The sequence below is a fragment of the Asparagus officinalis genome, chromosome 6 (assembly GCF_001876935.1).
Source record: "Asparagus officinalis chromosome 6, Aspof.V1, whole genome shotgun sequence".
NCBI lineage: Eukaryota > Viridiplantae > Streptophyta > Magnoliopsida > Asparagales > Asparagaceae > Asparagus > Asparagus officinalis.
In genome coordinates, this window is record NC_033799.1 from 3257245 (window position 1) to 3284265 (window position 27021).

Here is a 27021-nt window from a genome sequence, read left to right on the forward strand (position 1 = left end):
GGTATCTCGATCACAAGTGTGTGTTTAATTCATCGGAAGAAAGTTTAATCCAGTTTGTTGTTGATGCGAGTAAATCAGCTTTCGGTTCATAAGCAATGTTCTATGTATCGAAGGCGAAGAACAATATGGGGTCTAAATTATCATGAAAATCCAATATCCACGCGTGTACTAATGTTGTTAAGATCCAAGCCTCTGGCCTGTTGAAGTCCCCTGCTTGCTAGTTACAAATGAAAATCCAATATCAGGAAAACTGTTTTCTATGTCAATATTGCTATCAACCATCGTTCGCCTTAAAGGCTCTGATGACAGTCGTGCTTGGAATGATAATTATACTTAATATAATGATGTTTTTATTTATTTGGACTGTAGTATCACGTAGAGGTCAAAAAAAAGAGAGCCTAAGCCCAAAGCTCAAACAATAGGCCTCGGCCTTTTCTGTTTGACCGAACTAAGAAGCTCCTTTACTTTCTATGCTGGAAATAAAACATCACCTATAATTTTATAAGTATTTTGAAGATATCTTCTAGTAGTTGGTAATCTGCAAGTTTGGCCCGAGAGGGACTATTTATTAAAAAGAAAGCTTTTCCCCTCCATTTTAGTCCCTTGGATATTGAATAGTTCAAAAGTAGTGTCTAAAATTGTCAGGATTGCTATGAGATCCCTACATCCTTATAAGCTGCCACAAATCAGCTCATAAAATCATCAAAATCGATGGGTCCCTCGATTTCACAAGTTATCTTAAATGTAGTTCATCAAATCACTGATATTGTTGTTATGTCATCTATTCCTCTATAATAATGAGAGGACCCAAGAATCACTATTCATGCGACAGTAAATGTTACAGCAAATTACTGTGGGATTATTACCGTAGCATTTTCGAAGAAATATTATTGTAGTATTATCAAAATATTATTGTAGCATATTAAAAAATATATTATTGTAGCAGAGGTTGGATACTGTAGATTTTTTTAAAAAATATTATTGTATCATTTAAAAAAATCGTTGTAACATTTAAAAATATATTATAGCAATTAAAAACGGGATTACTGAAGGGATAAAAAAGGGAAGGTCGTGCTTCGCACGGGGCGCACACTAATCTACTTCTTATTAGAGATTAGCGAGGACCATGTCTTACATTATAGAATTCTCTCATTTATAAAAAGATCTGTCTTACTCTCAACTACAGATGATCATGAGGTTTCTCTTTTCACCATTATTCACTTGGTTAGAACTGAGCTACATCATTGTCATATTATAAATGGTTAATGGTGAATAGACCCGTTGTACCTTTGTTGCGGTGAATAGAGACCCATGTGCATATATACACCCTCAATAAATATTTTTTTTGACTCTTTTAAAAACTAAAAAAAATTAGAAATGGAGGGTCCATCCTCACTTATAGAACTATAAAGGGTATACTCGCCTCCTTAAATATTTTCCTCCAATTTTAAGAGTGAAAAAAGTCACATGAGGGGTTTACTCGTAAACATAGAACTGTCGGGGGTATGTTCACGATTGGATGATACTATAGAGGGTAGTTCGCAATCAACGCTATGATAAATGGATTCGAATCATCTCCACCAGCAAAAAAAATGGAGGTACCACTAGTTAATTATAGCAATTATTTTATGCAATGTGTTGTTATGATTTTTTACTGTGAGTACAAATTAGGAACGAATGCAATCGATATATTAGATATGGTGAGTGTAAATTAGATTGTATCATAATCATCCACTATATAATTAATAATTCAGATTAAATATAATGGTCTCTCACCTTTTTTTCTCATAGTTGAGAAGATCCAAGTTCATTATAAATTAATTGATCCAATAATTTCAAGGATTCAGGGACTAAAATCAAAATATTGAAGAGTTAAGGGCCCGTTTGTTTGCAAAAATTAGAGGAGAAAGTGGAGGAAAGTCTGCAAAAGTTTTTAAAAAGTTAGAACTTTTACAAGTTTCTCCATCCAATTTTTGCATCCAAACAGACCCCAAAGGACTAAGTACCGGAAAACAAAAACTGATAGTTTATGACGGTAGCATAGGACGTACGTGTGGAGCAATGCTCAGAACGTTGTCGCCATTTACGGCGGGCATCAGATCAGCTACGCATCATTTTTCACACATCAGCGGTTTCAACAAATGGAAAGCAGAGCTTGTACCACCATGGACACGTGTCGACATAGAAATGATCATGTATTATATTTTGTGTTTGAGAAGATAAACCGAACTCTCCAGGTTATTTGAGCCGTTTGAATGGAGATTCGAGGGTAGGAATGTCATTTCAATTAGCAGTCCCGATGCGTTCTGAGTGGGATTGGCAAGTGTGTGTGTGATGGGACAGCCGGTGAGATTAATGCTCCGAAGACCGGAGCCGATACTGGATATTTTGCACGGTAGCCCGTTTCTATTTTTATTTGTAGCAAATTTTTCGCGTCTTCTAAAAATGGAATTTGTGAAATTTTAGCAAAAGTCTAAGGGGGTGTTTGTTTCATTTTTTTGGGATATGGTGTGGATTTCAAGTTTCGGAATGTAAAAAGAGGTTTTTTGGGGTTTTAGAATTCCATAAAACTTGTTTGTTTCAAAATAAGTTTTAGGATATTAAATCCACAAATAATAAAAAAAGTAATATATTTAATGGTTTGTAAAATCCTCTTTTTCATGAGGGATGTGGGGTGGATTTCAAAAGCTTTATACAAATTATGGATTTTAAATTCCAAAAAAATTAAAACATATAAAAATTTATAAATCATAGTATTCTAAATCCTAAAATATTGTTGAAACAAACACAGTTTTAGAAATCCCAACTCATAACAAATTACCTATGGATTTTCAAATCTCATGGTGAAATCCATATCCTAAAATTATAGGATTTGAAACAAACACCCCCTAAAAGTGAGGATCTCTTATGAGCTGGATGTTCCGTACATCTTGCTACTTTTATGCAAATGGGGGAAAGTCATATAAGAGGGTGTAGGCAATAAAAATTGCATTTACACAAGAAAGTCATATAAGAGGGTGTAGACTCAATCTGAACTCTCAGATTCTTGGCTCTTTGCAAACTCTTACATATTAGCCTTCTCTAAGCATTCAGCCTTAATACTCATAAAGCTCGGACATTTATCGAATTCAATCACACAAAAGCTTCTACTGTGTACTGAAGCTCAACTGTAACTTCGATCGGATCGTCCAAGGGAAACAAACTCGACGTAAGTACTCGAGGGAGGCATCCTATCGCTACCGAAGAACCCACGTTAAACAAGGAGAGCCTTCTCTCCGCTTCTGTTGTAACTTTTGGATTCCTTGGTTTGTAACAAGCATTCAATTAATACAAACCTCCATTGAGAAACTAAATTTTAATCCTCTACAGAGGGCAAAGGTCACATCCCTGGCCAGCGAACTCCTTACGGTGTTACAAGTCGTTGGTTCCACTAAGTGTAGCGCATTGATTTTGTTCAAACTACTATCATAATCAACTAGTCAATGACATACTTGAGTCTTAGATTTGTCTATTTAAACCATACAAATCTTTACTCACCCACCATTGTGGGACTAATGTGGAGGGGTGTCACTCCACCTTACATGTACGATGTCCTTGTCATAGCGTAACAATTGATACATCCCATTAGCATTGTTAAGCAATATGGACTTTAGATGTGACTCCTAATGGATCTAAAGGTGGCTCCCACTATGCAAACACAACGCAAACAAGTAGTCTCGTATAGCACATAGTTTCACACTTTCGACTGTCAAACTTCTCTAGTACCATCTTACTATTAAGCCACGTGATGACAACGACCTATGCACAAGATAAGGCTTGTCAAGTCTGACACTTCATATCACATAACTTTTTTCAAAAATATATAGACATGCTGATGATAAAAGTTCAAAACAAACTGTTGAACATGTTTATATATTTTGATAAAAGCTATGTGATAAGAAGTGCTAGGCTTGTCACGCTCATAATATTTATCTTCTGCACTGGTTGTTGCTGTAGTATACCCGTATATACTATCCGCTACATTTTCGGGGCATGACAGCATACTTATACAAAATTATAAAAAGTATGAGAAAATACATTAATTTATAAAAAGTAAGGTTCATTTTGCAACTTTCCCTATTTAATGACTAGCATGAACCAGTTTAGTTATGTCCTGATATGTGAAATAGGATTAATCCTTGATTGGTTTGGTTTGATGCAAAATGAGTAGAAAATCAATATACGATAGCATATAGAGCAGGTGCAAATGGTGTAGAAATCATCACTATGTCAGTTTTAACACTAATTAGAAACGTTTGTAGCTTCTATTTGACGGGTATGGTTTCAGGAAACACTCTATATATATGACTTTTTCCCATAATCATTTTGTAATTTTACATTGAATAATCAAAGGTTAATCCTTATAGCAATATGTGAATGGTTTAGTAAATGGGATTTGCAAGGTATATGGATAACTTGGTCCACGATGTATGATATTTTGTTGGGGGTTATTGGGGTACATTAGCACCCTGCACAATAAGAAAGAGCATCCACGATGTATGATATTTTGTTGGGGGTTATTGGGGTACATTAGCACCCTGCACAATAAGAAAGAGCAAGCAACTAAACAATACAAATAGTTTTGAGTGGTTCGACGAACAAAGCACCCTGCACAATAAGAAAGAGCAAGCAACTAAACAATACAAATAGTTTTGAGTGGTTCGACGAACAATCCTACCTCCACTTCTACTATACTTCACAAATCACAAACCATTACAGGTTTAGCATGAATAAACTTGAAAATCCTCGCACAATTCATATATCTCGAGAAATTCAGGAACACCGATCATTCAAGATCTTCAAGAGGCCTACCATCACACGACATCACTCAATGACCTGAGAAAATCGATAATTTAAGAATTCTAAGAGAATCCGCTCTCTCATCTAGAGGATGACATTCTCAACACAAGCACATCTCTTTTTATAGTTTTTCTGTTTCTTTTTACTAATTCCAATTATTATTTAATAGTAATATTGGGATTTTTTAAGATCAACATTTAATCGTCTAATGCATACAATTTTTAAACTTCTGTGGTTAATATGTATTTATCTATCTTATTTGAAGATTTGACGAGAATCCCTATACTTTTACTGAAAATAAATCTCACATCACAACACCCGATTTGCGAGAAAGATTCTCAGAATCATTAGAGAGGATAGCTATAATTTTCAAATTATAATTATACTTACATTCGAAGCGTACGGATTATACATAGTATGCTAGAGACCCCTCAAGAGAAAACTTATATGTAGTGTCCTATAATGTTTTTTGATATAGCAACCTTTCATTTTCTTTCTATATCAATTATTTCAGCAAGAACTCAACATGTTGGTTTGACTAATAAAGAGAAAATAATTGACCTTTTCCACACGGGCAACAACTGCAATTTTTTACTAATCGAATCGAATACGAAAAAACAGGCACATATGATTCCTTGAGCTAGCAATCTCTGGTTATTTATTACTAATTTTTTGCAATAATTATTTTTTGCTTAAAAAAGCAATTTATAAAAACAAAGAGAAGACTGAAATAACAGTGGACACCTCGTTCCTCTTGAAAAAGAGAGGGAAAAAAAGCTCTTCTAACAACTTGCTCAACAAAGGAATTTCCTTTTCAAATGAATTAAAACTGCATGCTTCATGATTTTACTACATAGGGACTAATTAACTAAAAAGAGAATTTCTGTCAAAAGGAGCATTTGAACTTCTTTAAGCAAAACTAAAACGATATGTCTTATTTTATTAACTTAAACTAATTAACTAGTAAGCTAATTGGATTGAAAAGAGAAGTAAAAGAAGTCCGTGTGATACGAAGTGCTTTATCAAAAGACAAATTATTCTAAAGAAAGAACACAAAAGTTTTTCCCCCTACAAATTAGATATCATGCTACCAAATTTTTAATGGTAAGAGAATCATAAGAAAATTGGGCTGCTTGTGTAATGTAAAAAAAAAAAAAATATTGCACAAGCAGACGTACGTGATCTTATTTTCTCTTCAATGGAGAAAATATTGAATGGTAAATCGAATTTAAAACTATGCAAGGAAAATATGGAGAAGGAAATATGTCCTCTTTAGCCCAAATGGTAATTTTCATATTTTTTGCTGCAAAGTTTGTTTTCATTTATAGAAATGTTAGGGGCACACCCCCAACCACAATCTTAACCACACCTCCTCTCCCTCTATAGTACATTGGGCTCCGCATCAATTTTTTTTTAAAAATTTGATGTGGGACCCAATGCACTATAGAGGGAGAGGAGGTTTGGTGGAGGGTGTGGTTGGGGGTGTGCCCCTAGCACCACTCTTTCATTTATATCAGATGACTTATATATATGTAGATATGTACAAAAACTGCCCAAATACGCAATCCTCACGTCAAAAATCCATGAAGACAACTTCATATTGATGTATGCACAATTTTTTTTTATGCTCTCCTCAAAATTTCTGTAAATTCACTATAGTAAAGAAAATCATGAAATAAATTATAAAAACATGACAAATCAAAATATATCCTGAGATTCGCAATGTTTCTAACATAATTTTCAAATAAAAGCTCTGGAAAAGAATTGGAACATCAGTCCTTATATTACAAAAAATAGCAACCCCCGTTAACAAAAGTTTGTAGTTATCATTGAAAAAATGTAAAAAAATCCTTGAAAAATTTAAAACTAAAGGTTCGATGTGCTTGTGTGAGTTTCCTATTGAAACTATTATTTAATCGTTTAACATCAAAAATATTCTAAGTTCTTGCTAATGAGAATAGCTCTATTTTCAATTGATTTAGCTAACTTGCCTATTACATCCAATTGTCAATTTTTATTCTCGAGAATGACCAAAACGGAAAAAACTACACGCCATATTTACTATTGAGTAGTGTGCTCAAAGAAGGAGGACCCTCGAACCAATGCGTTAATCCTTTGAGTCAATACTGACTTACATCGATTCAAGAGCGTTCCTTTCTTAACATGACACGTGTTTGATGGATGTGGTCCATGTCTACCGGATACTTTCTCATGAGAGTGGAGTCTTCCCTGAAACAGCTCGCAATAGACAATCTTATCTTTCTTTCAACAAATGCTGTGACTTTTCTTAATAAAAGATTTGTGTAATATTGTAATTAAACGTGTCCCATGACACCTAGGTGACATTGTTGGATACCAATTCTACACTAGCTCAGGGGAACTTTTGTAATTTCCCCCAATTTAGTAGAACGAATCAAAATTTGTTGTGTAGTTTTCTGCAAAATGTACTTTTGCTCTACAAACAAGCCCTAGAAAGTCACCAGCCACCCCTCTCCCCTTCCAAAACCCCATTTTTTTCTTCGCCAAAAGTTCTCTCTTCACTTAAAAGAGAGAAAAATTTGACCAAGGAAAAAATTGTATTATTAGTCCATATATTACAAAAAATAGCAACTCCATTAACAAAAGTTTTTAGTTATCATTGAAAAAATATAAAAATTCCTCGAAAAATTTAAAATTAAAGGTTCAACATGCTTGTGTGAGTTTCCTATTGAAACTATTATTTAATCGTCTAACAGCAAAAATATTCTAATTTCTTGCTAATGAGAACAGCTCTATTTTCAATTGATTTAGCTAACTTGCCTATTACATCCAATTGTCAATTTTTATTCTCGAGAATGACCAAAACGGAAAAAATATACGCCATATTTATTGTTGAGTAGTGTGCTCAAAGAAAGAGGACCCTCAAACCAATGCGTTAATCCTTTGAGTCAATACTGACTTACATCGATTCAAGAGCGTTCCTTTCTTAACATGACACGTGCTTGATGGATGTGGTCCATGTCTACCGGATACTTTTTCATGAGAGTGGAGTCTTCACTGAAACAACTCACAATAGACAATCTTATCTTTCTTTCAACAAAGACGGTGACTTTTCTTAATAAAAGATCTGTGTAGTATTGTAATTAAACGTTTCCCATGACACCTAGGTGACATCGTTGGAGACCAATTCTACACTAGCTCAGGGGAACTTTTGTAATTTCTCCCAATTTAGTAGAAGGAATCAAAATTTGTTGTGTAGTTTTCTGCAAAATGTTCTTTTGCTCTACAAACAGGCCCTAGAAAGTCACCAGGCACCCCTCTCCCCTTCCAAAACCCCATTTTTTTTCTTCGCCAAAAATTCTCTCTTCACTTAAAAGAGAGAAAAAAATTGACCAAAAAAAAAAGAGGGGAAAAAACCCTTAAACCCTCCTTCTTGTAAGTTAAATCTCTCATCTCTCTCAATCTCTCCGCTCAATTCTCGACGAAGGGCTCGACAGTTGGAGCAAACAAAGGTCTTGTTTCATTTCAAAACCCTTTTCCCCTCATTTGAATTGTAATTTCGAATGGGTTTTTGTTTAGTTTCGGAAATGTCGCAGAACCCTAAACCCATATGGTAATTTCGTGTTTTATTTCATGTATTTGTATTTTTCTTGCTTATTTCTCTGTTTTGGGCCTTATTTTTGACATGCATTGAGGTTTGTTTTCAGAAATGTGGGTAAATTGTTCCTTAAATTTGCTATTGTTTTACTAGGACTGTGAATCTGTTATACGAGAGAAACCCATTTGAGGATTTTTATGATTTGATTTGATTAGGAGTTGTAATCATTCTAGTTAGTAGAAAATAACCATGCTTGCCTGCTTGTGCTCTTAGGTGTAAGTTGGAGAATCTGTACATATATACATATATTTATTTTCAATGAATAGTATCTGCTTAAGCTATTTGGATTTCATCAAACTAGGTGATTTCTGCGTGTTAACAGGCTGATGAGATAGTTTGATGGGCTTTCAGCATGCTTGAATGAGTTTGGTTTTTCCTTCTATCAATAGATTCTCATGGACTTCATTGGCTTATTTCAATTGGTGCTTTGCTAATATTTTTTTTAACATTTTTCTTCTGGGTTTTGCATGTCTAATATGCTTTAACTTTTATGGAAATTGCTAGTTGCCCAATTGTTAATCGATATGAATCTTTGTTTCTTTTGAATGTTTTTTGGTGTTTAGCCCATGACTATATATCCATCTACTAAAGAAAAGTTTCAACTGAATGCTAGTGAGATGTTATATGCGAATGAAATTATTTGGACATCACTAGTTTGTTATTTAACCCAAAGATTCGTCAAATTAACATGATTGTTTTATTTACATTCTATTCATTATGTAGCAGTTCAATACAGTATCATCCTTTGTTAAACATTAATATACATTTGCAAACCTGAATTCTGATGCAGATAATTTTTTTGAAGATTGTAAAAGAAAGATGGAAGAAAATGTTATTTCTCCTGTCATATCAGATGGAATTGCTCGTGCTATCAAGTTTAGCATTGCAACAGCTGAGGAAGTTGTATGTGTTCCTTTTTCTTCACTGATTATTTGTTAACCATTATCAGTCTCTTCCAACCTCTTTATAGTTTTCCTTTTGAAGTTTATATGCTCCACCTTATTGATTTTCTTGCTTATTAATGAATGTAACTGCACATGTAATGAAAATTTTATTTTACTGCAGTTTTCTTTTTTCTGAAATTAATGGATCTAAATTTCATATTCAAATTTCCTTCTCTGGATCAATGGACTAGCACAAGGTTCACCCCTTCAGTGTATTAATCCGTTAATTCACTAGAGAAGGAAATCTACTACTTTTATATGAGAAGCATTGCCTGCACTATGTTTTCAGTTTGACATTTCATATGGCCTTCCTATGTGAAATTTGAATTATGCTCAGCTGCAAGTTTAGCCAAAAATAACCTTATTTTGCAAAAAAGATTACATGCCCTCATTAAGCTCACAAAAGATTACTTTTAACATATAGAAATCTCTTTATTTCCGCGCATAACATCTTTCTGATGCATTGCACTTAGACGGTGCCAATGTCATGGTAATATTTGTACCTAATAATTTTTAGTTTATCTTAGAAAAAGTTGTTTAGCATTCACACTGCTTTTATCTGCATGTCATGGTTGAGCCTTTGGTCTTGCTAAGCGATATTTTTCTTATTTTGCAGTGTAAATATTCCATAAATGATTGCCCAATTTCTCATCCGTCCCAGCTGACAAATCCTTTCCTTGGCTTGCCATTGGAATCTGGCAAGTGTGAATCTTGTGGGACCGCTGAAAGTGGGAATTGTGAAGGTGGGAACTTGTAACTGATGGATTCTTAAGTATTTGGCAATGCAAGTTTAAAGCATCTGAAGATAAATTTTCTCTAACAGTTTGTCTTTTGTTCTAATTCAGGTCATTTTGGTTATATTGAGTTACCAGTTCCAGTATATCACCCTTTACACATTAGTGAGCTAAGAGATATTCTAAGCCTTGTGTGTTTCCACTGCATGAGGACAAAGAAGGGAAAGGTTCTAAATCATAACAACTGAAAACTGTCTTTTACATGATCTTGCTAACTTGTATTATTATGACAACTTCTTATCTTCCTTGATTTCTTTGCTAACTTTCCTGACATGGTTATATCAGCCAGAGTTGATAACTATTATGATTTATTTATTTATGATTAACATTCTTTACGTGTTCTATGTTACCTTTTTAATAAACACTATATTGATATATTTGGAAGATGTATCCGAATGTAAATTGTGTGAAAGAACTCAAGCAATAAGAGAAATATGAAATCCAAAAGCGACTAAACCCCTGCTGGAAACTAAATAATTTTGGAGCATATGACAGATATTATGAGAGAGAGCTTATAAGTGGAAGAATAAAACTGTTACTTTTTTTGTCATAGTATGTGGTACTATCACCTCTCATTTTTTCTTTGTAGTGGAATTTCTATTGTCTACCTATAGTATATGATGTGAGAACCATCTTTAGTGGGCTCCAGCTAAATGGCATCCAACAACAATTCAGTTATGTAATTTCAAAATCATGACAGGTTTTCTTGCACAGTTTTTTTTGACATTTTGCTGTTGTTAAATTTAATTTTGAATAATCAGTTTGTATTAGTGACAGCTGAAACTGTCGTGTTGAAGATGAAATATAACTGGAGCTATTTATTTCAAGATATGAATGAGTACGAGCCTGAAGTACTGAGCCTTGGTCTTTTACTAATCAGTACTTCCTGATCAGTAAATGGTTTATTTTTTGGGGAGGAGGGGTAAATAGAATTTTTGTTCCTTCGTTTGTAGTAATTAAACTGCAGAACTAACGTGTCATTATTAGCTTATGTGCATGCAGGAATCCTTTAGGCTCCACAAGTTATTGTATATTCTCGTTCTTTTATTTATATATTTTAGTGGAGGTGACAAATAATGGACAAAGCAAAAGGATACATGTAGTGTTCTGATTTTCAAAAGGCTTTGCTTTACTGTTGTGTTCCCTTATATTCTCATTGTGAAACTAGTTCGTCTTATTTATTAAAAAGTTGTTACGATATACTGGCTTTTTTGGGTTGAAGTTCCTTTTATGCAATTTTCTTTGTTTGTTGTAAATTTTTGCAGATAAAAGACAAGGCTGGGAAATCAAGTAACTCTGCTGCTACTTCATGTTCACATTGTCGGGTATTGGCCATATTCTGTTTGCTTTATTAATTTTACTTTTTTTTTCAAGGTTCTGTTTTCAGATTAAATGGGATTGTTCTGTATTTCTTTTCTGAAAAATGAAAAATACAATATCAACATATCTTTTGGTCTTTAGTTATACTACAATCTATCCAATCGGAGAGGACAAAAAAATACACCAACAACATGATCTGTGCAATTATTGACTTAGATTTTTAATAGTTTCTCGAATCCATATTGTATCTCTATCTCTTAAGTCCTAACCATTAACTTCCTGGGTTTTATATGCATTAGACATAGTTGAATGGCTCTAGAGTTTGCTCTTCTAGTTTTTGAATAATATACAGTCAGAATGAGAAGAGAACTATGTTTGAAAAGATGCAAGGATTAAATTGTGTAATGAACCATTATTTAGTACAGTTTTGAATTCTAAATTATATTGCTCTAGAGGTTCATGCTTGGATACTACCCTATGTTTGTTTTTGAAGGAAGAAAATAATCTCAAAGACTCAAACTAATAGTTGATGGGCTTTGATAACTAGTTTGTTTCCCTATCAGTTTAGATCTTTGAGCTACAACATATTATGCTTATACATTGTAGATGACAATCATGTATTTGGTGATTTAAGGGAAAGTTGATATAACAATCTGAGTATTGTTTTTACCTTTCAAATTAATTGTGTGTTGGTTCATGCTTGGATATTTCTTTATGTTTGTCTATGTTGAAGGAAGAAAATAATCTCAAACTAATAGTTGATGGGTTTTGATAACTAGTTTGTTTCCATATCAGTTTGGATCTTTGAACTACAAGATATTGTGCTTGCACATTATAGATGACTATCATGTATTTGGTGATTTGAGGCATAGTAACAATGTGCGCATAGTTTTGACCTTTCAAATTAGTTGTATGCTGGTTCATGCATGACTTCAGTGTCCAATTGCGTTCTATGTTTATAAAATGCTCAACTACTTGTTTACCAGCATGTTCTTGTTCATTCAATGATACTAGTTGGCACTGCCACGCACCTGCCCTATTCCACTTGAATTAAGCATTTTCTTTGGATCGCTTGGTATTTTGTTACTTTGATGTTTAGTATGGGCAACTCTGTGATTCCACTAATTAGATTTTCTTTCTTCATTTTCGGCATTTCTATAAGTTTTAATTTCTATAAGTTTTAACTTCTTTCAAAGGGATGCTTTGTTTTAAGTTCTGTTATTGTCTGGGAGACATGGAGGGTTGCTCCTTGGATGCACATAAAAATATGGCACAGATAGGATTTTTCAGATCTAATATTTCCTATTCGAATCTAAAGAATTTTAGTACTAATATTTCCTTTTCCCCGTCATAACTGCTGATTATGGCATATTGGCATTCTTCACTCCCGATGCATTAACTTTTACGGTGTCTTTACTTGTAAAGTGTGTAGATATGATTTGTATGTCTGCATTTTCTTCAAGCACATGACTTTGATTGACATTCACGCCTTCCTGTTAATTTCTATTTAATTTCTCTTATACAGGACATTCCTCCCATCTCAATTAAAGAGGTCAAGACATCAGATGGTGCAGTTTGCTTGCAATTAACTGTGTCATCTAAACTAAGGCTGAGAGAGGGATTCTGGAACTTCTTATCAAAATATGGTTTTCGTCACGGTGATGGAACCTGCCGCACTTTGCTTCCCTTGGAGGTTTTCTTCTTCAGATCTCTGTTGAAAGAGTTTTTTTTAGATGAAGCTACCAAATTTTTCGTTCAAGTTTCAAATTGTAGCTCATTTGTTTTTCGTAGTCTTTCATTTCTTTTGCAAACTGTTTGTGTTTGGGTGAACCCAACTAGCTCTTGCCAGCTTGGGTTGCTATCTTTACTTATTGGGCCAGCATATGGGATGGTTTACTGGCATTATTGTTAAGCTGATTGGAATTGGGGCTATTCTAGCATACCTGGATGATATTTTATTAATGATGTTTCAACTTGGTATCTTACTTGCATTTCAAGATACTTGCGTATTAGCTGATAATAACATTGCACTTGGCATATACACTTACACAGTGATAATCTAAACATGGGTACCTTGAGACACACTGTTATTTGCCTTTAATATGATTTGATAGCTTCCTGTTGCTTTAGTCTATTACTTTTAATAATGCTCGTAAAGAATCGCATGTGCTTATTTCCTTTTTTTGCTTAATCTCCCATTGAATCTGCAATTTTTCAACTATGCTTTTCGGAGAAGCTGTCTAGTGTTTTAGGTGCATCAGTTCGTAAATAGCTACACTTATTCAGGATTCTTGCAGCTTGCTTAATTTGCATGTGGCATCTTCATGCCACTGCTCACTATTAGAGCATAGCATTCGTTCTTACCCTCATCATATCCTATTAGTGTGATATGTACTACGATGCCCACTGCCTAAAACAGTTTGATGGTTGGTTCAGATATTGGCCTTTTTCTCCCTTCCATGATCATCTCTAGAACCCATTGTCTTCCAAGTATATCACATGTTTCTGAAGTTTCCGAGTTTCATTTATCCATGCTTATCCATGTCACTCACTTTACTTGTCCATGTTACTTTACGATCTTTTTTTTGAACTATGTATGCTCATTTTTCTATGAATTGTTCACTCATTCGGCTTGGTTTTTTAAGCTGTTTGTCTTTTTCTCCTGATTGATAGCATTATATATCTGCTTTTGCTATTTCACACTTACCATTTCATTGCCCTTGACCTCGTCTTCAATGCAATTAAGTATGCGAAAGTACTTCAACACAATTATGTGAGCAAAAGTATGCCTCACAGAGAGAAAAATGAATGATCATGTGTGTACTTACATTCTCCAATCATCAGTCAGAAGTTTGTTCTTACACTTGTCTCAAGTTGCCTTTTGTTGATGTTTCGTATTATACTTTTATCATTGATTATTCTTTTTCTTGCCTTCAATTAACCTTGACATCTATTCATCGGCCTTTTCTTGAGTATGATTGATTGTCCCATTCTCCTGCCATCTTTCATACATTTGACTAGGCAGTGAAGAAGCCTGTGGAAAAGAGTTTGTAGATACACTAATGATGTTTATGTGCATGGTCTCTGATCAAATATGAGACATGTAGCATCATCTGTGATGGTTTCACTTTTACGTGAAAGACAGAAATTGTTGGTTGTGCTGGCTAACAACCTGGAAACCTGAGTTTGAGGAAAGGTATGATTGGCTCGATTGGTGCATTTCATATATCTGGAAAAGAAAAGATCCACGTAATCAATCTCAAACGCTTGGGTGAAAATCTCGAAGTTGTTTCTTTTTTTATTCACATATGTTTTTGTTCAAATATTGTTTTATCAGCTCCGAAGATGTTTTTGAAGTATACTTAGACAGATATGCAGTGTTTACTTAGCTACTGTCAATATTACCATCTTATTTGTTGCCAGATTGTGTGTGGGTGCATATTGAAAATGGAAAAGTTTTCACTTTTTTAACTTTTAGTACTGATAATTGATCTAGTGCAAGGTAACAGAGAACTAATTCAATTTATTGGCTGATGGTTGTTGATTGTTTGCATTTTTTGTCATTACAGTCATCCTCTTTTATCTTTCTTACTGGTAAAGAAATAAACTCCATATCATCATCTATTTCTAATTTCAGGCTCTTAACATATTGAAAGAGATCCCTGAAGAAACCAAAAAAAGACTGGTAGCGAAGGGATATTTTCCTCAGGATGGATACATTTTGCAGTACCTTCCAGTTCCACCAAACTGCTTACTGGTACCTGAAATTTCAGATGGAAAAAGTGTCATGTCTTCTGTAAGTTATCCATGAGATCATATTGCTCACTACCTCTTTTTATTGTCCGTTTACTTATTCATTTGGTTTTTTTAGGATATTTCTATTTCCCTGCTCAAAAGAGTTCTCAGCAAGATTGAACTGATCAAGCGTTCCAGATCAGGTTCTCCTAATTTTGAATCTCATGAGGTTGAATGCAATGACTTGCAGTTAGTAATTGCAGAATATATGCACCTCAGGGGTTCAGCGAAGGTATACCAATTTGTCCATGTTTATGGCTCTCAATTGCTTTTGTGTTTTTCTCCACATCCTAACCTTCTTCTGTATATTCTTCCAAATCTCTTGTACAAGGCCCCTCATGATGTCAGCAAGAAGTTGGTATTGGGTCCTGATGCTGGCAAAAATTCTTCCAAGCAATGGCTAGAGAAAATTAGAACCTTATTTATTAGTAAGGGCTCAGGTTTCTCCTCACGTAGTGTAATTACTGGCGATTCGTATATTGGGATTAATGAAATTGGTTTGCCTTCTGAAATTGCTAAGAAGGTTACATTTGAAGAGAGGGTCACAGCTCATAATCTCGAGCGTTTGCAGAAAATGGTTAATGATGGACTTTGTGTGACCTATAGAGACGGCAAATCTACTTATGCAATAGCTGTTGGTTCTAAAGCGCACACAATCCTTAAAGTCGGGCAGGTTATAAGCCGAAGTATCGTGGATGGCGATATAGTTTTCATCAATAGGCCACCAAGTACTCACAAGCACTCTCTGCAAGCTTTCACTGTCTATGTCCATGATGACCACACAGTCAAAATCAACCCCCTTGTGTGTGCTCCGCTCGGGGCCGATTTTGATGGCGACTGTGTACACATATTCTATCCCCAGTCACTTGCTGCAAAGGCTGAAGTTGTGGAATTATTTAGTGTTGACCAACAGTTACTAAGTTCTCACAGTGGGCAGTTAAACTTTCAATTGGTTAGCGATTCTCTGTTGTCACTAAAACTCATGGCTAATTCATCTTTTTTGAGAAAAGAGAAAGCACAGCAGTTGGGTATGTTTGTTTCGCCAGTGTTACCACCTCCTGCTGTATTTCGAGCTTGTGGTTCTGGGTCTCTCTGGACCATATATCAAATTTTGCAGTCTGCTTTGCCACCTTCTGTTGACTGTACGGGCCAAAGACATGTAATCAATCAGAGTGAAATTCTGAAATTTGAGTTTAATAGGGACTTTCTGCAGTCATCACTGACTGACATCATTACTTCCATATTAGTTGCAAAGGGTCCTAAGGCTGCTCTTAACTTTTTTAATTCACTGCAACCACTTTTGATGGAGGTGTTGCAGTTAGAAGGGTTTAGCGTTAGTCTGCAGGATTTTTACATTCCAAATCCCGTCCTGAGAGAGGTTAAAGATGGCATCCAAGATATTGCATCTTTTGTGCCACAGTTGCGCATGTCATATGATGAGCTCCTAGGATTGCAAGTTGAGAAAGACTTGAATCGTCTTAAAATACCAATTGTTGCATTCATTTTACATTCTTCTTCTCTTGGGTATGTGATCGATTCAAAAAGTGAATCCTCGATCAGTAAGGTTCTTCAACAGATAGGTTTTTTGGGCCTTCAACTCTTTGTTAAAGGAAAGTTGTATTCAAAGGCATTGGTTGAGGATATCCATCACCTATTCGTAAGTAGATTCTCAACAACAGATGTTAGCCCATCATCTGAGGCACATGGGCTTGTCAAGAATCCACTCTTTCATGGTCTCAATCCATTTGAAGATTTTGTCCATTCAATCTCTGCAAGGGAGGTTATTATTCGATCCTCCCGTGGGCTGACTGAACCGGGAGTTCTATTTAAAAATTTAATGGCCATCCTTAGAGATGTTGTCATTTGTTATGACGGAACAGTAAGAAATGTCTGTAGTAACTCAATAATTCAATTAGCATATGAGTTAGATGAAGCCAGAGCAGAGTGCGTTGCAACTGCTGGTGAACCAGTTGGTGTTTTGGCTGCAACGGCCATCTCAAACCCGGCTTACAAGGCTGTGCTGGATTCATCCTCGAGTACAAATTCATCATGGGAACTAATGAAGGTATCAGCTTGGATCATTATTCTGCTGCCTAACTTTCATGTTCGACTTGCTTATGAACCTAATAAATTTATCTCCTTGCAGGAAATACTGCTCTGTAAAGCAGCTTATCAAAATGCTTTTATTGACCGACGTATCGTTCTATATTTGAATGATTGCTGCTGCGGAAAGAAGTTTTGCAGAGAAAATTCAGCACTTGCAGTCCAGAATTGCTTGAGAAGCGTAACCCTTAAGCATTGTGCGATTGACTTCTCCATTGAGTATGTAGAATTGATTTCTACCTCCCAATTTTTAGATGTCTTTGTTCTTAATATTTTTTCTGCTCTGTGTATTAATGCCTAGTCATCTTTAAGTGATCAAATTGCTTTTTCTCCCTGATTAATTCTTCTATATTTTTGTTCATTTGTCTTGGCATCTTAACCGATCTTATGACTAACCAAGTTACTTCTTTAATTACTACTTATGTTGGTTTGTGCTCTCTGATTAAGACAGTTGCATTAACATAGTTGAATCAATAAATGCCTTTGTTGATTATTTCGTTCATGGTAGATTATGAACTTCATCTGTTAAAGAATTTACTCGGCGATACATGTGGCCTAAAATTGACAGCTTGTCGCAATGATAGCCTCTCTTTTTCCTCGTCCAGTATGTATTGGATCTATTTTCTTGTTCTTTTCTTGTGAACAACCACTAACCAGGATCCGTCCAATTAGTGCTAGCAGAACACGGTTGATTTAATAATTTGGCTGTTGTGCTCGCTATATCTCGAAAATTGATACTAGATGATAATTTGTTACTATGTTACATCGACTTTTTATAACAATGACATTTTCAGGTACCAAAAGCAGATATGTTTACCTAACTCAGCAACTGTTTCAGGCCTTGTTGGTCATCTTCACCTTGATACGGTACATTCACTGCAATGCACATTCTTTTGTCTCCATGGTACATAAAATGAAATGAATCTCTCTGTCGAACAGACAAGATTGAAGATTTTGAACCAAAACACTGACGGAGTACTTCACAAGTGTCAAGAAGTTATACGTGGCCACACAAGGAAAAAGGGTCATCTTTCCAATATCTTGAGGAGAACATTTTTGTCGGCAAGGTTAGCCATTTTACTGCATGGTTTATCATTTTTATACTAATCCTCATCTACACAGTCTATTTTCCATGGCAAGCTACTTATGTAATTAAGTGCAATTAGACAATTTCTAATCGTACATACTAAATGGTCATGTCTAGTTTTCTTTATCCTCGAACAATTTCTAATTGTACATATTAGATGGTCATGTCAAGTTTTCGTTATCTCGAGCCATATAAGGGTCTGGTTTGGGGTTTTCTTTTTTCCTCTAGTTTATTTACAGCTTTAGGTAGTATCATAAACAGTATATGTTTACACTTTAGGCATAAGTTAAATTTGTTTATCGCTTCTGATAAAAATTGTAATTGCTAGGGATAACTATACATTATTATGTATTCTCATAGTTGATAGCTTCTGGAAATCATTATGTATTCTCATAGTTCAGAAACTCAGTTTGTGGAAGTACTACTGAAATTTGACGTCTAATCACTTCATGCAATATAACGGATCTCTTGGTTGATAGCTTGTGCAACGCATTCGCATTGATCTTTAAAATCCCTTTTCAGAAACTCAGTTTGTGGAAGTCTTGAGCAATTTTTTGTATGTAATCTCTTCATGTAGAGCCGAAAGAAATCCTAGAGAAAGCGTGCAATGCAGTTTTTGCAAATTGGGGCTGTGATTTCATCTACTCCTCTATAATTGAACTGTCTACGCTACAGTAACACTACAGTAAATTATGCAGCACAAGCAGAAAACAGCATTACTGTAGCAAGAACAGTACCTTTTTAAGTATAGAGCAATCGATATGATTTCTAATTTTAAGCGTACAATAATCAAATCAAATGTATTAAACCTTAGAGGGAGGCAGGTTCAAAATGCAATGCTTAAAAAAACTGGGGGCCGTGCTTTGCACGGCGGGGTACACACTAGTATGTTTTTCATATTGGAAGTTTTTCATCATCATGTGCATAGTAGGTTGCTGCTTTTCCCCCTCTTGGTCTCAAAATATCCTAATAATAGTTTCCTTCATATTTTTTTGCAGTGAAGATTGCAGCTCCCTGCAGTCAAATGATGCAAATTTATCTGAGTTCCCATGTCTTCAGTTCTCTTACTGTGCTGGGGGTGTTGATGAAACCCTTCAACAAGGAATGCACATTATGATCAACACTATCTGTCCTATTTTATTAGATACAATTATTAAAGGTATGCGACAGCTGGTTATCCTTATTGTTATGTTTTAACTTCTGAGAGTCTTTTGCTTGTATTTTTTTGCTAAATTATTTTGTACCGAGATATCTTGCTGTTGCATATTCTGTTTCCAGTGTCCTAGCTGATATAGCTGTAGGTCTATGTCAATTCAATGATTAGCATGAATATTGATATAAATACCTGCTATTCTTTTGAACGCTTACCCCTGCAAAAGTTCCCTTTGTGTTATATAGTACTGAAGTGTTTGCCTATGTGGCGATCCACTTGATGGTGGTGTTTTTCCTTTATGAGAGATGGTGGTGTTTTTCCTTTATGTTGAGAGATGGTGGTGTTTTTCCTTTATGAAACCACATCATCTACCTCATCTAGACAGTATTGTGTTCTAGGGGAATGTCGAGCTTTGTTTCCTGTTGCTTGAACTGTGTGAGTTTTACATTGCCAGCTGGCCATCAAGGTTCTTTGGATGGTATGATCCTCTCTCAACTTGATTGCTTCGTCTGCGCCTAAAGATTAGGTCAATTCTTCAGTGGAGCTTAATCAACTTTGTTCGTGCTTTATCATTGCAATGAAGGACCCAATGTAGAATTGTAGACCACTCTCCCTTTGGAAACCCTCTTCAGCTAGTAAGGAGCAGAAGCTTATTGAACAATTTAAAACATGTTAGCTATTCACTTGAACACAGATTATATTCTTCCGCGGATTAAAATATAAGAGACCATCAATTCCATTTTGGTTAAATAAGTGGGTACCTAGGTTACTCGGACACGGCATTTTGGATGCTATGTCCGTGTCCGACACACGGAAATCCGATTTCCCCATTACTTATACCCTAAACTAGTTTCGTTGGTAATATTAGGTTCAAAACCAATCGGTTTTTGAACCTGAAATCTGAAACCCATTACTTATATATTTGAAGAATACCCATCATATTATCCCACACAATTGAAACTAAACTTTTGTTGTTAAAACCTTATTCTTAGTTTAATTTAACTTGATTCTTAATTGTTATAGATAATAGAAAGAAACATATAAATGTTGTAGATATCTTAATATATATATAGCTGTGTCCCCATATCCTACATTTGACAAACTTAACGTGTCCCATGTCCATTACCGTGTCCGTGTCCCGCCCGTATCCGTGCTACCTAGGTGGATACTGATATCATCTTTTACCATACCATGTTTTCTTTTTCAGAAAGTACTCTTTCCTTTTCCATGTTATTTCATGTATTACTCTTCTATACTGTATGCTACATTTGATGCCATTAAGTAAAATATTTGAATCTACATAGCCATCATATTGAGATTTTTTTATTTTTATTTTTTGCTTTCTTCATGCTGCACATATTGACATAGTTTTGACTGGTTTCCACTATGTATTTCTTTGATAATTTGCAGGTGATCCTCGAATAGACACTGTTAACATCATCTGGTCTGGACCAGATTCTACTTCCTGGGTGAGCAACCCAGACAATCCCGTACGGGGCGAATTAGCCTTAGAAGTTGTTGTTCAGAAAGTTGCAGCTAAGAAAAATGGTGATGCATGGCGGATAGTATTAGATGCATGCTTACCGGTAATACACCTTATCAACACTACACGCTCTATTCCTTACGGAATCCAACAAATCAAAGAAATTTTTGGGATCTCTTGTGCATTTGACCAATCTGTTCAGGTACGCTAGAATTCTCATAAGAAATCTTGTCTATTTATGGCACTTGTAAGTATAACAATTCGTCATGACTTCACCAATGTTTTTTTTGTATTATTTGATATACAGTCAAAACAAGAACAACATAGTTCAAGATCACTTATGTGTTTGGTACATTTCTGACAATACTTTCCATGGTCTGATCTTATTCAGAAACATCTGCTCCAATTCTACGTTTCTGCATATTTTCGATCTTAAATTTTCTCTTTAGCAATCAAGACTTTCCGTCTTATTGTTGAGAATCAGGCTCTTCATTCAGTTCATATTAGAAATATAATTCCATTTTAAGTATATGGAAGTTGTGCTATGCTGGTATATTAGGAGCATAATTGTCACCACTAAATATTTGTATGCACGTTAAATTATGCATCTCTTTTTGCATTCAAGAAGAAACATTTTTTAGCCTTTGTTCCTTCACTATTTTACTATACTACGATTAATCATTGATACAACTTTCTGTTTACTTTTCTGTTATACCTAAAAACCTCCCCGTTAGTTCTCAGTCCACATAAGTTACGTGCGTATGTATTGAACTAATCTTTTTATTGTGACTACTTGTGCAGCGCCTATCGAAGTCTATAAGAATGGTTTCAAAGGGAGTCATAAAGGAGCATCTGGTACTTGTAGGCAATAACATGACATGTACAGGGAATCTCATTGGTTTCAACACAAGTGGCTTCAAATCATTGTTTCGGTCTCTCAAAGTTCAAGTGCCTTTTACAGAAGCGACTTTGCTTGTAAGGAATATTATAATAACTTGTTACCATAATGTTACTTTGGTTGACTTAGTACTGAAATATGTGTGCAGACGCCAATGAAGTGTTTTGAGAAAGCTGCAGAGAAATGTCACACGGATTCATTAGGCAGCATAGTCTCTTCAGTTTCCTGGGGTAAACATGTTGCAGTTGGCACTGGAACTCACTTTGAAGTTATATGGGGTCACAAAAACCAGGTTTGCTGATAATAGACTGAGCATATTATCATATTTGTATTACACTTTTTAATTTCTACATCTTAATTAATTTGGTTTATATCAGGTGGCATGTAATGAAGATGTGGGGAAAGACGTGTATGATCTTTTGGCATGGGTTAGGGAGCCTCAAGAAAGGGATTTACCTGGTGCTTGCTTGGGAAGTGATATCGACGACTTCTTGGATGATTTCCAAGGCGATGACATGCCCTTGTCCCCAGAGCCTAACAATATCTGTGAGAAGCCAACCTTTGAAGATTATGTTGAAACTGAGAGCAGAGGTAACGACAGCTGGCAAGAATGGGGAAGAACAGGCAAACCTTCTTCAAGCTGGGATAATGCCAAAACTGTTACTGAGTCAGATACTTGGTCGGCATGGGATAACAAAGCCAAGCCTTCGGCAGATACTGGCAATAAATCAAGCTGGGAGTTCTCACCAAAAGTTGCTGAGGCAGAGAACAGAAATAAAACAAGCTGGGATAATGGCAAGAATACTGTTACCAAGTCAGATGACTGGTCCTCATGGGAAAACAAAGCCAAGCCTTCAACAAACACCAGTAATAAAACAAGCTGGCAGGTTTCGCCAAAAGTTGTTGGGGCAGACATCTGGCAAGGACGTGAAAGTAGAGATCAACATGCTCCAGATTCTTCCGAAATTCCTACATCTAAATCTGATGATTGGTCAAGTTGGGATAATGCAAAACCGCATCATCCAAATCAGTCAGCACAGTTGAACAAGGGGGTGGGAGGATGGGATGTGAAGAAATCTCGGGCTGAGAGCTCTTCAGGGTGGCAGCCAAGCTCTCAAAAGAAACCATGGGCAGCTGAAGCAAACGAGTCATGGACACCAAGGAAACCCGAGACTCAAAGCTCTTTGCCTTGGGAAGAGAACTCTAATTCACAGTGGAAGAAGAGCAAAGCAAGTGGGTCATCCTGGACAGCAAAGAAGCCACAGCTTGAGATCTCTTTAGGACAGCACGAAAACATTGAGAACAATGCCTGGCAGGCAAGCTCTGAAAAGAAAATATGGACAGATAAATCAAATGAGTCTTCATGGAGACCAAAGAAACCTGAGGCTCAAAGCTCTTCGCCCTGGAAAGAAAATACCTCTGAGACTAATGCTTGGCAGGGAAGCTCTGAAAAGAAACAAGAGACAGATACAGCAAACGAGGCTTCATGGACACCAAGGAAACCTGAGACTCAAAGCTCTTCACCTTGGAAAAAAGATACATCTGAGGATAATGCTTGGCAGACAAGCTCTGAAAAGAAACCGTGGACGGATAAAACAAATGAGTCTTCATGGACACCAAGGAAACCCGATACGCAAACCTCTTCGCCTTGGAATGAAAATTCCTCTGAGAAAAAAGGCTGGTCAACCAATGGGGTTGATAGTGTGCTGGGAGGTAATGAGTCTGAAGTCAAAGCCTCTCCTGGTTGGAATGAGGGTGGGGAAAATCCATGGACAGCGAAGACCCCTGAGGTTGAGACTCCAAATGTTGCATGGGGAGGGAGAGGAAAACAAGGATGGAAATCTCAAGGCCGGGGTTCCTCGAGTTTCTCTGATCGTAGAGGTGGGAGAAACAATTCTCCTAGACCTCCTGGTCCTGGCAGATCCGATGATCGTGGAAGCTGGAGAAGAGCGGAAACATTTACAACAGAGGAGGAAAAAATTCTTGTTGATATTGAACCGATTATGAATTCTATTAGAAAAATTCTTCGTGAAGCCAGGTACCTTATATATCCAGCTACAATGTATCTATTTTCTTTATACATTTTTTTTGTAAACCAGAATCTTAGGTCGTCTCTTGTTTGTCTAATATATTCCTTTGTTTAGGAAATCTTTTGCATGCTGAGTTTGTACTGCATGCTTGGATTGTTGGTTCAAACTAATGCGATCATATAGTTCCTTTATAGAAAATATTTTTTTGGTAATTCTTGCTTAAGCAAAAAGTTTGTTTCTTCTTTAATTAATTAATCTCGCGGTTCTCAAACTTGCTTGCAGTGATGGTAACCGGGTGTCTCCAATGGATGAGAAATTCATTATTGAAAATGTCTTTGAGTACCATCCTGATAAGCAAACGAAAGTCGCTGATGGACTGGACTATATCATTGTAAGTTCAATATATCTATTCCTATCTTGTTTAGCAGAGGAAAGTCCTGAGAAGCTTCAAGAACAGTAGACGTGTCTTGTTTTCTTATCTCTGTGATTATGTTTGGTTGGTTAAAAACTCTTCTGATCAGATTCATCTTACAAGTTATAGCTGCATTATGTCTAATGCATCATCCTGCTTTAGATTTGAGATAAATGTTGTCCAGATAGATTTCTTGCTGATGTTAAAGTTTATCAATGAGAAATGTTCTATATGCATGCACACACGAACATCAAGAGATGCACTAGGACACGTACATAAGCATGCCTGCTCTGATGGTTTCCTCTTTTAGCTTCTTAGGATTATCTCACAATTTAATAACAACTTTACATCAAAGGCATTATCCTACTGTTATTTTGAGATAAGTGTCCTCTGGATAGATTCTGACAGATATTAAATTTTATTAATGATAGAAATGTTTTAATAATGCGCTTACAGTCGCACAAATGGGTAGAGGTCCAAACTTATACATTCACACATATCTAAGCATGCACATGATGATGATTATGGGTTTAAACAGATCAGTATGAACGAATCTGATTTTGTATCGTATCCGTCTCCGCTTACCCCTTATGGATGCAACTACAAATACAAACATGGTGTGGTAAGGAAAACCCATTGTCTACATCCACTAAAGTAGAATGTGGATATAAATCAGATAAGACAAAACATATGTGAATTAAAGCAGATGTGTCATAAACAGAGAAGACTGAAAAATTATAGGCTATCTGCCTGTTTTATAATAATTGTTTAAAAAAATCAAGGTTTTTTTTGCATATGTACCCTTCAAAACTCCCATATTTGCAAAATTATTCCTAAAATCTTGGTATTTGCAAATTACCCCCCAATTTTCTCACACTGAGTTTTTCTACCCCTTTCACTTAACAGTTTTGAGTTTCCAAACAGGAAAATGTTGCGAGCATATTGGAAATTATTGGAAAAATTTGACATTGCTCTGTTTAAAAACCAACATTATTAAATTAAGATGTAGAAAGATTCAATCACAAATACCAAGATTTGGAGGGTGAATTTGCAAATATGGAAGATTTTAGGGGTATGTATGCAAAAACCCCAAATCAAATGAAGATTAGATCCTAAATCACTAGAATTTGGTTGAAGATCCATTCATCTAAGTTCAAAATAACTTCAGCCACGTGATCCATACATATATTCCGATGTTCAGATATGGACTCAAATATGTTAGTTATATCCGTTTCCTGTCAAAAACGAAAAATATATGCATATCCATATCCAATCCTACCGATATGATATATCTGCATATTTCTATATTCTTTTGCCTCCCTAGCGATGATTCCTCTTATCAGACTATATCTCAATGAATAATGTTGTTGTTCAAACTGACAGGTGGACAAGCACAGTAATTTCACAGGAACTAGATGCTTCTATGTTGTGTCCAAAGATGGCTCCCGTGCTGATTTCTCCTACATCAAGTGCATGGAGAACTTTATCAAGGGCAGCTATCCGGATCTTGCTGAATCTTTCAACCGAAAATTTTTCAGGAGACGTCGTTCTGAGCAGCCTTCAAACAATGATGGGCAAAAACCCTCAAACAATGATGAGCAGAAACCCTCAAACAATGATGAGCAGAATGCTGAGCCCCAAAACTATGATGAGCCGAAATTCTTAAACAATGATGCGCAAAATGTTGAGCCTTCAAACAATGATGGGCAAGCTTAATTTTGTGTATGTGATTACAGTAGTAGTTGATATGTATATACTAACATGTCATTTTCAATCAGCTGAAGGAAGTGGTTCCTGTGGTTTTCCTAGAAAAGTGTCTTAGATCTCTGTAAATATGCATTCAGAAATGTTTAGCCGGGTTGCGAAGATGCTGGTCAGTTGCACTTGAATTTTTTTATCGGCTGATGGAATACTGGACGTGAAAATGATCCTATTCAAGCTTTTCCTTTGAATAACTTGACCACTTGCGCTCGAGAAATGATACGAGTTAAATGCCTTGTGATTTATTACTCAATTTGCTGATTCTGAGCTGCAGATTCTATTGAGAACTGTCCACAGTAACATAACCTCCTCATGTGGAAAATAGTCCTACAGAGAGAGCCCGGATTTTGAATACTGTGATTATAATGATACAATATTCTGAATATTCTGATTAAAATTTTTTCACTTTACTTGCATTGTATGTTGATTGCTGATATTTGATAGTGCCTACAGTGATTTTTGATATTGAGTGCAATGATTTAAAATTGATAGTGGGACAAAATTTCATGTTCTATTGCCTCTTGCATGTGATTTTCTACAGGGAGCCCTTTCTAGGATTTTGTGTATACATCATTTTCATGCTTGCAGACATTGCAAATTGCTTGCAGTTTGGGCACAAGGACACAGCTGGTATTAGCTTTCCTATGGCGTACAATAACCTACATTTCCTACAACTTAATATGTTACAAATTATTCAAAATTTTGTAAGTTAAGTCTCCCTTCCTTTTTTTTTTGTCATTTAACGTATCTCACATGGTACCCTTC

The 27021-nt window shown here is 35.7% G+C and overlaps 1 protein-coding gene across 2 annotated transcripts; it reads left to right on the forward strand.

Moving 5' to 3' along the window:
- Nucleotides 8141–26666, forward strand: LOC109844503 (DNA-directed RNA polymerase V subunit 1). 2 transcript variants are annotated; one of them, XM_020413557.1, is made up of 19 exons: nt 8141–8330; nt 9267–9379; nt 10037–10163; nt 10266–10381; nt 11480–11539; nt 13060–13227; nt 15172–15330; nt 15406–15561; nt 15661–17394; nt 17476–17651; nt 18227–18299; nt 18372–18499; nt 19518–19678; nt 21083–21357; nt 21957–22130; nt 22202–22345; nt 22431–24091; nt 24366–24474; nt 25879–26666. In XM_020413557.1, the coding sequence occupies exons 2-19, from the start codon at nt 9296–9298 to the stop codon at nt 26209–26211; spliced, it is 5838 nt and encodes a 1945-aa protein (XP_020269146.1). In that variant the 5' UTR covers nt 8141–8330; nt 9267–9295; the 3' UTR covers nt 26212–26666. The 2 variants fall into 2 exon arrangements, with proteins under 2 accessions (XP_020269146.1, XP_020269147.1); XM_020413558.1 differs by having other exon boundaries at nt 9282–9379.

Excerpts from the sequence above, each read along its gene's own strand:
- LOC109844503 (XM_020413557.1), top strand. The coding sequence starts at position 9,296 with ATGGAAGAAAATGTTATTTCTCCTGTCATATCAGATGGAATTGCTCGT. Across the intron at positions 9,380-10,036 it reads TTGCAACAGCTGAGGAAGTT|TGTAAATATTCCATAAATGA; the intron begins GTATGTGTTCCT and ends CTTATTTTGCAG. Across the intron at positions 24,475-25,878 it reads ATGGACTGGACTATATCATT|GTGGACAAGCACAGTAATTT; the intron begins GTAAGTTCAATA and ends TCAAACTGACAG.